Source organism: Capricornis sumatraensis, chromosome X (assembly GCF_032405125.1).
Source record: "Capricornis sumatraensis isolate serow.1 chromosome X, serow.2, whole genome shotgun sequence".
In the NCBI taxonomy this organism is placed as follows: Eukaryota; Metazoa; Chordata; class Mammalia; order Artiodactyla; family Bovidae; genus Capricornis; species Capricornis sumatraensis.
Genome location: NC_091092.1, coordinates 124,491,200 through 124,504,888, shown reverse-complemented (window position 1 = coordinate 124,504,888; position 13,689 = coordinate 124,491,200). Strand labels below are relative to the sequence as shown.

Sequence of the window (13,689 nt, the reverse complement as noted above, 5' to 3'; positions counted from 1 at the left end):
TTCTCCTGAAAGAGGAGAGAACTAAGATTTAATTTTAAATTACTATTGTTCATGGAAATAAATTTTCAGGATCCAAAACATAGGTTAAAATTGTATATGTACTTTTTGTTTTGGAAAAACCTAATACCCTTGTATTAGAGACAGATTTCCATAGTACTACTCAGATGTGTTTCCCCTTGGATCATTAAATGTAAAAGAGATTCATCAAAACTAATATTTGATAGTAAAACTTATTTGCCAAGCAAAGTCAATAGCTTTTTCCCTTCTCAAGATAAATTATATCTGATATTGTTTAAATATTTCTAAAGAAGCATTTTTTTCTGAGGAAACAGAACAGCAACAGAATTATAGGACTTCGGTCATCTCAGACCCCTTTATATTGCAGATATATACAGGCTTGCCCAAGACTTTTCTAGTGAAATAGCATCTTTACTGTGGGAACAGTTTGTACTGCAGCAAATTATAACTTATTGATGACTCCATGTGTTAAGAGTAACAAAAAACAACACATCTTTTATCTGAGGTTATTCCATATACTCATATGCATTTGAAAATAAATATTTCCAAAAAGGTAAATTATAAGAAATTCAGTTGCAACGTTACTGATATTTGTTTTTTCAGGTGGCTTAACAGAATTAACATGCTGACTGCAGGATATGCAGAAAGAGAGAGGATTAAGCAAGAACAAGGTAAAGGAATACTTTTTTTTTTACTATTGTTATGTTCTTTTCCCTTGTTGTTTTCCTCTACAGTGTTTGATTGCTATCACTTGAGAGAAAATGCAAATATCAATCTGTGTTGTTTTTTTTTTTTTCTCTTTTGTGCACTTCAAAGGAATCCAAACCATAGCATTTTATGGGTAGGATTTAGTAAATCAAACAGGAAATAAACTCAGATTTTTAGAGCAGCTAATATGGAGTTTGTTCCTGTTTGTTGCCATCTCCTTTAGACTATTTCTTATGGGGAAAAAAAATCTTAAAAATTAAAGAGCCTAGAATTGGTCCTATATTGACCCAAGTCTAGGTCCTTAGTGGTTTTTTCTACTTAGTGGTTTCACAGACATTTAGGTGCTTTTTTATGCAGAGAGCTCAGATGAATGATTCATTCTTTCATCAAGTATCTCATTTGGATGTGTTCTTCAGTTCTGTTAGTGTGTTAGCTCTGTGATCATATGGAACTTGCCTTAGTATTGACCTCATATTTATGCAACACAATATCCTGATGCAGAATTGAAATCTCAACAAAAGTTGTGGTTACCATTCTAAAAGTGGCTTTACTTTTCCCAAAGAATGTTTGCTGTACATCCCTTGGAAGCATAACTAGTTTTTTGAAAACTTTTGAGACATCCTAAAGTTAAAGAAATTCTGCAGAAGGATACACAAACATACTTCTAGTTGTGTCTCCAGTACGTATAGTCTGTGTGTTGATGTGAAGATTCTGAAAACTTTGTTTCCTCACAGAGAAAACTTTTTAAAGCATCTAAAAACTAAAGGTTAGAGATATCTAAAAAAGATAACCAGATCCCAAAACCAATCTGTCAGCAAAGGTTTAGGTCAGGGGTCAGGAAACTTTCTGAGTAAAGAGCCAAACAGTAAATATCTTAGGCTTTGAAGGCCTTAAGGTTTCTTTGAAGCTATTCAGCTCTGCTACAGACACATGAAAAGAAGTGGCTGTACTTCCATAAAGCTTTATTTATGGACAATGAGATTGAATTTCATAACATTTTTCACATTTTGAAACTTCTTTTGGTTTTTTTTTAATCCACTTAAAATGTAAAAGCCATTCTTGATCCACAGGCTGTATAAAAACAGGCCAAGTGCCTCATTTGGCCTGCAGACTATAGTTTACCAATCCCGAGTTTAGAGCCATAGGATAAGAGAATGGAGGTGCCTAGAGCAGTGAAGAGTGAGGAGATAGGGCAGGAAGATGTCCAAGAAATAGCATAACGTGATTATTGCCGATGGGAATTTATCATCTTGTTGAGAATTTCAAAAATATACACTTGAAATTGCCTAAGAAAAAATTAAAGAGCGACATAAAGTAAATGAGTACTAATTTTTGCACAACATGCAACTGATTTTAAAAATTGCTAAGTGGATGCAAAATTTAAAAAAAAAAATCCTGAAGAGGGGGCAGGATTAATGAGGATATACTTGGAGAAAGTAATCAGTGAGCCTGATGTAAAATGTTAGCACTGAAGAGAAAGAGAAGACTTTATTAAGTTTTGAAGTGTTTCTGGCATCACTGAAACATGTTTCTGGCATCATGTCAATGGACGTGAGTTTGAGCAAACTCTGGGAGACAGTGAAGGACAGGGAACCTGACAGACTGCAGTCCATGGGGTCGCAGAGTCAGACACGACTGAGCGACTGAACAACAACAAAGTGTTTCTGAGTGAGGCCTTCATCTAGCACTCTAATCGTATTATGGTGAAATAGGCACTCATCCTGCCTGAAATTACATTGAATTGTAGCAGAAAAGATACTCTGAGTAAAATAGAGAAAGTGAAACATGGAAAAGTACAAACCAAATTCCATGGGAATGAGTCTGGAGAGATTTCTTCCAGGAAGGAAATGGGAAAGACATTATGTGGACATAATCTGAACTGGTTCTCACAGGATGAGAAGTAATAAAATAGAACATTTCTGAGAGTGGAAGCAGCATGGGTACTTCCACAAATAACATGGAAGCCGTCTCCATCAAATCACTGTGCACAGGCAAACCCAGCCAGGACTATGAAGTGTCAGGCCAGTAATTAAGTCACATTTCTTCATTGTTAAACGTTTATTCCCCACTTAATTCTTCTACTTAATTTATGGGCCTACAGTTATAGTAAGAGAACTAAATACACACACATACACACATACCAGCCCCTTTTCAAATTACTTTTAAAAGGCATGAAAGCTGTTCTTTAAAAGTACATGTAGATTTGTTTCTCTGTTTTTTAAGATGCAAGAATTTGAAGTGTGGGCAATGTGCTGATAGGAAAATGAATCTTTAAAAAGTCAATTTGCATGAATAAGGAAACTTGGATTTTCAGGCTTAACTTCTGTATTTTGTCACTCGACATTGCTTTGAAACTGAGCATGGCCTTGATTTTAGTGGATTTCCTTTGTACTTGGTATTATATAACCAAAATTCATTATGGATGAAAGAACTGGTAAGTCACATTGCACATGCAGTTTCCAAAAAATACTCATTCCATGGATTCATGCTGCCATAGTCTGTCATGTGAGTATTTATTTTAGTGCCTACTAGAAAATGGTAGATAATCATATGTAGAAGCTTAAAGTTACAGTTCAATTCTCTACAACCAGAATCTCTGAGATTTCCCCTTAGAGTATACATTCATCAGATGCTCTAACATGGATCACAAGCATATTAGACTTCCTACCTTATATGGGATTAGGTCTCACAATATCCTATATAGTCAACTGCTGGATGCACGTGTCTATGCCACACTTCTATAAAATTGTTTGACATCTGAATACCATTCTCAGCAGTGAAGTTAAACCTGAAACAAAGCTCTTTGAGAATTGGAAATATTTCAGAAAGATGCAAAGGAATAACTGCCAAGCACTGTTTCTATTTAAATACTCAGTATAGCTTAGAAGTGACTCTCATTGACTTAAAAGTTTAGTGAATTGCTGTCTTTAACTATAGCAGTATAAAGGATATGAGGATCTTTTTCATTATGCATTATTTTACATAGAGAAAACAGGGTTACATTGAATTTTGCCAAGATCATAATTTGGCTAATTGTCTGCTAAAACTTTTTTTTTATTTTTCCAGCTTCAGATCAGACATTCATGACACATTATTTTCAATCACACGTAAGGTCTTAGTAAAGCTTTAATTACATAAAAATGAATAAAATTCATTGTGTTTCTTTGATAGTTCTAGATGAAAAAGCCAATTTTTTTATAGATTATCCTTTGTATCAACATAAGAAGTGGAAATTTTCCTCTTCTATTGATGGCACTGTTTATTCATGATTAGTTACTTGTTAAATTGAATATCACTGCAAGAGACATTAAAAAGTATCCATTCATTCCGTGCTAAATAAGAGAGCTAAGAAAAATAAATTAATTTGCTCTTAGAATGAAAATCAGACTGGTTTCAGCCTCTGGGCAGCAGTGTGCTGGTAATTTTCCACACAAACCCAAAAAGGCCTGAATTTTCTGTAGGCTCTTCCCTGTCATTACTCTCTCAGAGACACATGGCTTAGTGTATGAAATGAAGTTAATTTACAAAGTGGTATTTCAACCTCTTCTTAGACAACCCACGAAAAATTTGGTTTGATGGTGTTTCTTTTTTAGTAAACCGAGAATTACATCAAATTTCGAACTAGAATTTTTCCTCATTTATCAAGGAAAGAGGGGTTAGGGCAGGGAGTAGAGAGAGAATCTCCTGAATCTGTCACTTGTAGTGTTAGTCATAGAGATCTTGAGAAAATAGTTATCTTCTCCTTCTCAATGTGCTGATTGGACCGTTTCAGGTGCTAAGTACTTGAGACCCAAAGTCTCAGTGCAAAGGTGAAGGGAAAACTCAGCACAGGTGTCATAGTTTCTGGAGATAGTGGGAAGGGTAAGAGCAGAGTGATCTTGGCAGGCCTACTGCTGGGGAGAAGGAGGAGGAGTGCTTAGTACCTCTCCCTCCAGCAATAATTTCCCAGTAGAATTCAGGCTCTCACAAAACTACCCAACTGAGGCCCCAGAGCTCCAGAATTCACTTTTCATTGCTGGAACTTGCTACAAGAAAAAATTAATGGCTAAGAAGATGGGAACACCAGGCACTTATTTCCTGTGTGATCTGGGACAGACTGTCCTAGCGTGCTACCTGCAAATCCACCAGTATTAGGAATCCTAATATTTTTTAGTGCTTTCAAGGTGTAAGGCACTTAAATATGTGCTACCATAGTACCCCACTCATACAACTCTGAAAGGTGGTGTTTATTAGCCCCGTTTTACGGATAACAAAACAGACTCAGAGAGATTAAGTCACCATCACAAGAGCACAGAAATGGCAGTTGGTACAGCCAAACATCGAAGCTGCATCTGCACGAGTATATAGTCCATGCTTTTCTGACTGGCGTTTACTGGGTACGTTTCTGGACAGCTACATCAATTCATATTTGGGAGGAGACTTAATATGCTTCCCATCACCAGTGTGACCCAATGTAAAAGCCAGATATCAAATTTAAGTTAACTATAGTGAAGTGAAGTCGCTCAGTCGTGTCCGACTCTTTGCCACCCCATGGACTGTAGCCTATCAGGCTCCTCCGTCCATGGGGTTTTCCAGGCAAGAGTGCTGGAGTGGATTGCCATTTCCTTCTCCAGGGGATCTTCCCAACCCAGGAATCGAACCCGGGTCTCCCGCATTGCAGGCAGACGCTTTACCGTCTGAGCCACCGTTAACTATAGTCTCTGTTTTTCTTTTACTCAAAGGGGATAATTAAAGCAGGAATAGGATTTTCAAAGACTTTCTCTCCGTTGCTAAAGAATTTTGACCAAATTCTTTAGCAGGGAAGACAGGGTCTTGAAAAATCATGGATATATGTCACATTAAACTCTCTCTTTAATATGTCACATTAAACTAAGTCATACGAAAGAGTCCCAGTAATTTAACCCTTCAAGGTTTAGAACAAGGCAATTTCTTAGTTCAAACCCCAGTTTTACTACTTTCTATTTGGCATATAATAAGTACTCAGTAAATGTTAATTGTACTTATTAATCAGCACCACAAGGAAAATGTATAAAAATATTACAATATGGGAATTCCTAGATGGAAAAAGGTACCTATAAAAATATGTGCCACGATTTTTCGCCTACATCTAAGTATTAGTTAAGCCTTCTAGTGGTTCTTTTGTGGTGGAGCTTTTCATAAGAATAAGGAACCTTTTGTTTGGCTACTTTTCTTATATCATTTGAAATTCATATGGGTGATACTTCTAGATTTTTCCTTGTAAACACAAAAAATTAACCCAGCAGTTATAGGGTGGTTGAAATATTGGTAGAACAGATCTGATGATTGGCCTTTGTGTTGTATTTTACTCGACCAATGTACCTCAGTTTTTCCTCTTCCCTCTTGCCTGAGGTCTGCCGAGTCATTTTGTCTAGCGGCTTACATTTTCTACCCTTTTAAGTAATTCTAGAAGTTTGGAGCTTACAGCCCACATCAGCAGATTTGCCCTTTTGCGTTTGGCAAGAATCAAGGTTTGCCATGTGTTTCCAAGTAGAGGTGGGAGTATGGTGTTATAGAGACTCGTGTCAGCATGACTTTGGAAACACCGATTGTTAGATAACCAGTGAACTGAAGCCAGAGAAGAGAATTGAGAACATTATTCTGGGAGCTGTTTATATCTGTAGAGATCTACAGCAATGTATGCGTTTCTTCTTTGAGTGTTCATCTTTAAGATAAAATTATACACCTTTAAAAAATGTCATGTAACATCATTCATTCTTTAAGTTTCAAGTAGTTTGGTCTGGAATTATACCCTAAACCTGATTTCACTTATGCATTATCTTTTTTGTAACTCCTTAAAGTGCAGCTATGTGTTATTGCTTGCTTTAAAAGGAGGTAGGAATTGGGTGATTGTACTCTCTTTCTCCTCAAATCCCAACTGAAATAAAAGTTGTTGGACCTGGAGTAGCCAGTGCTGGGGAGCAGTGTGTAGAAATGGAATTTAAACTTCCTTTTGTTAGCTGGTAGTGAGTGTTACTGAAAATATGGCTAGACACTTTTAATGGAATACTGATGTATCCATATGTGTGAACTTTCAGATTACTGGAGTGAGAGTGACAAGGAAGAAGCAGATACTCCGTCAACACCTAAACAGGACAGCCCTCCACCCCCCTACGATACATACCCACGGCCTCCCTCTGTAAGTTGCCAATAGTAATGTACTCAATATAGTATTGGATTCTTGGATCTGAAACATCCTTTTTTTTATGTTAAAAAACATTGTGTGGTGAATTACTTGTCAAACCTTGTGTTTTTCAGGGGGAAAGAAAACAGGGAGCCTAAAAGAAATAAGGGAGAAACTTTAAGTATACAAAGAATATTTAATCAGGAGAAGCAATCACCACAGATTCCACACTTAGAAATATCTTACCAGTTTTATTAAGAAAACATACCATTTGTGTCAGAGTAGCCTTCATGAACTATCAACAAAAAAAAGTTTTGTGGAAAAAAGATATGTAAATTGACCTTATCTATTCTACACTAACAAAGTTCATTCCTATCTTCTTTAGAAACAATAGTAAAAATTGATATTATATCTGTATTGAACATGTTTTGGTAGGTAGCTTTTCAGATAGCTATGGGATCTGGTTTAATGTATATGTGTTTATGTGGTACCCTTCTTCTTAAGACTTCTTAAACTTGTGTAAATCATTCTGTGTATAGACTGTACCTTGATTTTTATAACTGTCCCTGTTTGTTTTATGGTCATCAGAATTATTGAAAGAGTCTCAATACTGTCCCATTTTAAAGACTGTACATTGCATGGTCACCATACGTAAGAGTCCATTCTGCCTATCTGGGGACTGAGTCTTCCACATAGGTAATGGAAACTGGATTTAGGTGACAATAGCCACCAACCTAATTCCACTTCTGTGTTACTCCAGGGGATTTTTAACAAGGAAGGTGCTATGCAAGATGTTGATATAATTCGAGGTCACTTCTCAACCTTGGCTCTGTATAAGGATCTGCTCTGGAATGTTTTAGAAATGCAGATACTCAGGCCTAATCCAGAGATACTAAATTGGCATATTTGGGACTGCAAATAGCTCACTGGACTGGACTGTGAACTTTTTGAGAACAGGGACTCCATTCTATTCATCTGTTCATCCCCATGGCCTAGTATAGCACTGGTACTTATTTATTCAGTGCTCAGTGAATATTTCTGAAATAAATAAATGGAATAAATGGATAAATATTTTAGCTAATGACTAAAAGGGAAGTCACATTTTTAATTGAAATGCTTGATGACAGTGTCTCTTACCTAAGGGAAAAAGAAGAAAAGCAGAAAAAAGGCAGAGTTGTATACACGTGTCTGTATACACATTTCCTTAATAAATGCCGCAGTGCAACAGAATGCCAGGATGAACTAAACAAATGAAATAATGAAGTCAGTAACAAGATATAGTTTGTATCATATTTTCCCTCTTTCCCTAAAAAGTCAGGATCTGAATATTCTTTTAATATAAATATATTATTTATAGGGACTTCCCTGGGGATCCAGTGGTTAAAACTCCACGCTTCCACTGTAGGAGGCATGGGTTCCATCCCTGCTCGGGGGACTAAGATCCTACATGCCGCCTGGCACAGCCAAAAGATAAAAATAAATAAATCTTTAAAAACAAAATATTTGTAAACATGAAAGAAAGGGAAACTGCTTGACCAAACTGCTCTTTAATGATAGCAACTTATGAATTTCAAGAAGGAAACTACCCACACTGTCATTAACACGTGGGTGGATAAACTGCCCACAGAAAATGCCACTGAACTCCTTTACCCAAAGGGGTAGATGTACTTTCACCTTAGTCAGGCTTTTACTGGCCACAACTTCAGCCTCAGTCGTAATAACCACGTTGAACACACCTGGCTCCTCCTGCCAGGAAGGGCCGGGGCTTCTCTGTTAGCCCCCAGAGGTAGAGTAAGGCTTCTCCCAGTAGGGGTGCCTGCAAGTCTTTTACAACATTCACTTGATGCCAGTCCTTCTTGGTTGTGCTTTGTGCTGTAACATATGTTACCAAACTTTAAATTCCACTGATAAAAACATTCCATTTCTCTTTTGTGTTTATGTATTCTGAAGGCTGTGCTCAAGGCAAATGCTAATCCCCATCAGGGTGTAATCTTATCCTTCCTACATTTTAACTCTCTAGAGTGTGCCACAGAACTGACAAGACCATAAGAAAACTTTTCCTTGGCTCCATAGGAGCAGACAGTCACCTTTGAAGAAGAGGAAGGGTTGTGTCTCATTAGAGAGAAGCACCTTGTTTTTTATCCAAAAGCCATTCTTGCTTTCATCCCCAGACTCTGTAAAATCTGGAAATATAAATTTGGCAACAATTCTTCAGGATTTTTAACACGTAGAGATTTTAAAACTTGGGGTTTGGTTTTTAGTTGCTGAATATTTCTTATATAGGCACTCACATTCCCTTATACTTTGAATGTGGTGAAACTTTGCACTAATATGTCACATTTTACATGAGAGCCCAGCATAGCTGTATTTCAATACATCCATGTCTCAGTCTCTGAAAATTTAAGCTGGGGCCTACCTTTGAGATACGTGAAAAGGTGAGTAGTCATTCACTCAAAGAGTAAATATTACCTGCTGGGAATCAAAGGTGTTCCTTGGTGATAGGAGTGGTCTGTTACTTCTGGGAGACTGATCAGAGTCTCCTTTCCACAGATGAGCTGTGCCAGTCCTTATGTGGAAGCAAAACACAGCCGGCTGTCCTCCACAGAGACCTCCCAGTCGCAATCCTCCCATGAGGAGTTTCGCCAGGAAGTGACTGGGAGCAGTGTGGTGTCCCCCATTCGCAAGACAGCCAGTCAGCGGCGCTCCTGGCAGGATTTAATCGAGACACCCCTGACAAGCTCGGGATTACACTATCTTCAGACTCTGCCCCTGGAGGATTCTGTCTTCTCTGACTCGGCAGCCATCTCCCCCGAGCACAGGCGGCAGTCCACCCTGCCGACGCAGAAGTGCCACCTTCAGGATCACTATGGGCCGTACCCCTTAGCTGAGAGCGAGAGGATGCAAGTGTTAAATGGAAACGGGGGCAAGCCTCGAAGTTTCACTCTGCCACGAGATAGCGGGTTCAACCACTGCTGTCTGAATGCGCCGGTTAGTTCCTGTGACCCGCAGGATGACGTGCAGCCCACAGAGGTGGAGGAAGAGGAGGAGGAGGAGGAGGAGGAGGAAGGGGAGGCAGCAGGGGAAAACATAGGAGACAAAAGTAAGTATGTCGATGGAGATTCTTAGCCTGTACACACAGATTCCTAACCTTTTCAAGCTTCTTATTTTAAGAAAACAGAATTTTGTTTCCCCTTTTTCTTAAAAGAATGCTCTTGCTGCACAGGAAGTTAGGTATCCCTTGGTGTCCCACTTTCAGAACTTGAATAACTTGGGGGAAAAAAAGATGAGTAGTGAAGCCTATATCTCAGGACACTCACAGCTAGAAGAAATCATTTTATTTTCTCCAGTTACTCATTTGCCTTTTCAGGTTGATGGCATTCGTTTTTCTTCCTCCTCTTATTTACTTACTTTCTTCTCACTCACACGCATCATCCCTTTGGTCCACAGTTGTTGCCCTCTGAGTTTGGGTTAAGAAGCTATAAATGCTTCAAGCAGGTGTTAGCAGGACCTTGGTTGAATAAGTAAGTAAATACACAAAAAATACACATACTCATACATATACATACATATGTAACTTCCCTTTTCACTATTAGAAGACTGAAAGGAAAAATCCAAAAGAATTGTTTGAAGCAGAAATTGTACATAGCATTTCTATCAACTCCAAATAGCAGAATCTGTTTCTAGAAACCAATTTGCCAAAAGCATCCATGTACTTGCCTGGTATGTATGTTGATTGCAAAGCTCAATTTATGTGAATCAACTCCTGAGAGAGAGAAGTCATTTAAGCAACCCTCTGTCTTATTGGCATTAAAAATTCCACAACTAGGTTCAGTTCCTGGTCTGGGAAATGAGATCCTACAAGCTGCTTTATGTGCCCCCCCAAAAAAAAAGTAGGTAAAAAAATTAATATGTTTACCAGTTACCAAGACTTGAATGTAAAATACCAGAGAAATAATATAAAATCTCTTTATTCAAAATGAAATATTAAACAAATAAATAAATAAATGAAATATGGGCCAATTAGTACAGATGACCCAAGCCAGTGTTGATAAAACCACAGTTACTGGTTTGGTCCCATGAGGGCATTAGACTTCTCTTTTTAAAGGATACCAACTGACTTTGTCCTTCAGCCCATTTCAAGAAGTATATGAGGCTTCGATTAAAGGACATATTAGTGTAAAATCATCACAACTGGAAAAACAACTCAAAGCTCACAGGTTACCAACAGGTCAGGAACCTCATATCGATTTCAAGTTTGGCTTATTTAAAGTGAGGGTTACTTTAGAGATTATTGACAATAAAATTTAGGGGACCTCTTCTACTATCAAAATATGAATTGCTTACAATAAAATTCACATGTTGAAGCAGTTTCCATATAAAGTATGTTGTAGTCATAATCTCCATGAGGACCATTATAAAAGGTATACTGTTGGTTCAGGAAAGCTGATTACCTGCCAAGCTCTCATAACATTCACATCTATTAGAAATTATAGAAGAGTCTTGTGGAAGAAAGATCTAGGAACCGTGTTAGGCCTCTGTAGGAGTTCTGGCAAGCACAGTCATACATTTTTAATGTTAGGATGATTAATGAGTTGTTTTCTAAAACTTAACTAAAGATAAGTTAGAAACCTCATTTTGACTGTTGTCCAGGTACTGCATAACTGCTGCAACTAAGTATGGGAGGTTTATGCAGTATATTACAAATGCATTAGGGAAAATACTTCATCTCTGCCATTTTCCAGTGAATTGTGTTGAAATTAGGCACAGCCCTCTGAAATAGAGAATCCTGTTCACAACACATTCCTTCATTGCCATATGTAGAAGTCTTTGAAGCTGTCTTTTTCTGTTAAGCTAGATACTTAGCACTTCCTCCTGGTCATTGTGTAGAGAGGATTAGAATGGAGAATATGTGTCCTAGGACCTGAAAGGCAAAGCTAGGCCTTTGCTTGCCCTTCCTTCAGGCTCCACTAGGCTACAGAGCATCTCTAGTTAGACGGTGTTGGATTATTTTTTTCTTCTATTGTCAGTTTTTTGCTGTTTTGTTGATCGAATGTATTTTTAGCCATACAGATGCACTCCAAGTGGATGGATTTTTCCTTCAGGTTCCCAAGTGGGTCAAGTAGGCAGTTACTCAGTACTTTCCATCTTTTTCAGCAGGCTTTCTCTTTGTGGAATGCTTGCAATAAGGGAGAACAGCCCTAGGAAATGTGTAGGTAAACTTGGTATTGCGTATTTTGCCTTTACAGTTTGATATGGTGGGACAGCTGGGGCTATTGCAGTCGAGTCTGTTTCACCAAAGGTGGCTGTGCACTGTCTTGCACAGCCCCATCTATTTCTGGGTATTTTTCTATTAATCTTGCCACTTGATGCCTCAGTGTCCTTTAAACCATTCTCATCAGGGCAGTACGTTTCATGCTTGCCTAGAAGACTAATGATGGTTTTTCTGCATTATTGTTTCTAATATTGAGAAGCATACAATTTGATGAACACTTCATTTGGGAAACATCAGCTATAAAAAAATCAGTGTTTTCAAAAGAATCTTTAATGTCTAGTTAAGGCAAGTGTCTTATTCATGACTGCTCTGAGTTGGCCGTTAGGTATAAATATTTTAGGCTGCTTATTCAAATCAGGCTGCTTGGTGTTATGTCAGCAGTCAAAATTATACACAGGAAAGAAGCTGTGGCCATCCCATCAGCCTCAGACTTACAGCCCTCCACACAGAGCGCTCACTATGCTACCACTAGGGTCAGCAGGCTGCCATGCTTGTTAGAATCAAAGACTAGCAGCAGTGTATTACTAACTGTCCTGCTCAAGGCCAGCATGCGTTGTGACCTACTAAAGTGAATTTGCACTAATCAAGTACAAACCTGCAGAGGAAATAAGTTTCATGTCTCTAGCTCCAAACTTTTTTCTCAGTTTGCCAAGAAATTAAAAATAGGAAATATCAGGCAAGTGAACAGAAGGAGCCATGGGAGAAAATGTTAAAATACAGCCTATCTTCAGTTTTAAGGATTAAGAATTATGTCACCACAACCTAGATGGGTGGGATGAGGTGGGAAGTGCGAGGGAGGCGACATACATATACCTATAGCTGATTCACGTTGATGTATGGCAGAAACCAACACAACATTGTAAAGGAACTATCCTTCAATTAAAAGTAAATAAACTTTTACAAAAGAATTATGTCATCAACCAAACCCCTTTCATGATCTGTATCATGTAGTGCTTATGAGTTTACAGAGCAATTTAAGAAGCAAGATATACCTACATCTGTTACCTGAATGTTTTTTTCATTTTCTTTGTACATGTAGAATTCAGCCCTGCTTGGGAGGTGTAAATTTAGTCTTCTTTGGAGCATACTTCTTAGAGCATACTTCAATCTATGTTCTCATGGTTGAACTACCTTTTGTCTTATTTTGAAATTCAGTTCTTTAACTGAGTCATACTGTGATTTTTTTCAGGCTGAACTCATTTTAGTCTAAATGGATGGTACTAAAAGTATACAGATGAGACCTGTCTTGTTTTCCTTTGACTGAAAAGTCAGCTTGCATATTAATTATCCTGACCTACTTCACTGGCATTTGGGAGAAGACAACTAATTTCCTATTATCCCAATTAGCACTTTGGAATCTTACTGAGGTGTAGGCCTTATAATACCTCAGTGAAATTAAATTATAAATTATGCCAGCCTATGCAGCTTTCAAGGAGTATTAATCATAAAATTGTGGGACAAAATATAAAGATATAATATTCTTTATTTAGAAATCATCTGCTGTAACACTAAAATACTGTTTTGGTTAATACAGCTTGAAGTCTGCTTC

The 13,689-nt window shown here is 37.9% G+C and overlaps 1 protein-coding gene across 4 annotated transcripts in view; it reads left to right on the top strand.

Annotated features, from left to right (window-relative positions):
• Nucleotides 1–13,689, top strand: part of CNKSR2 (connector enhancer of kinase suppressor of Ras 2) — a 281,248-nt gene that overhangs the window by 224,374 nt on the left and 43,185 nt on the right. For all 4 annotated transcript variants that reach the window (XM_068962234.1, XM_068962233.1, XM_068962231.1 and 1 more), the window contains 3 exons: nucleotides 622–689; nucleotides 6,783–6,883; nucleotides 9,419–9,968. In XM_068962234.1, coding sequence (XP_068818335.1) covers nucleotides 622–689; nucleotides 6,783–6,883; nucleotides 9,419–9,968 — 719 coding nt within the window. The remainder of the gene's footprint in view (nucleotides 1–621; nucleotides 690–6,782; nucleotides 6,884–9,418; nucleotides 9,969–13,689) is intronic.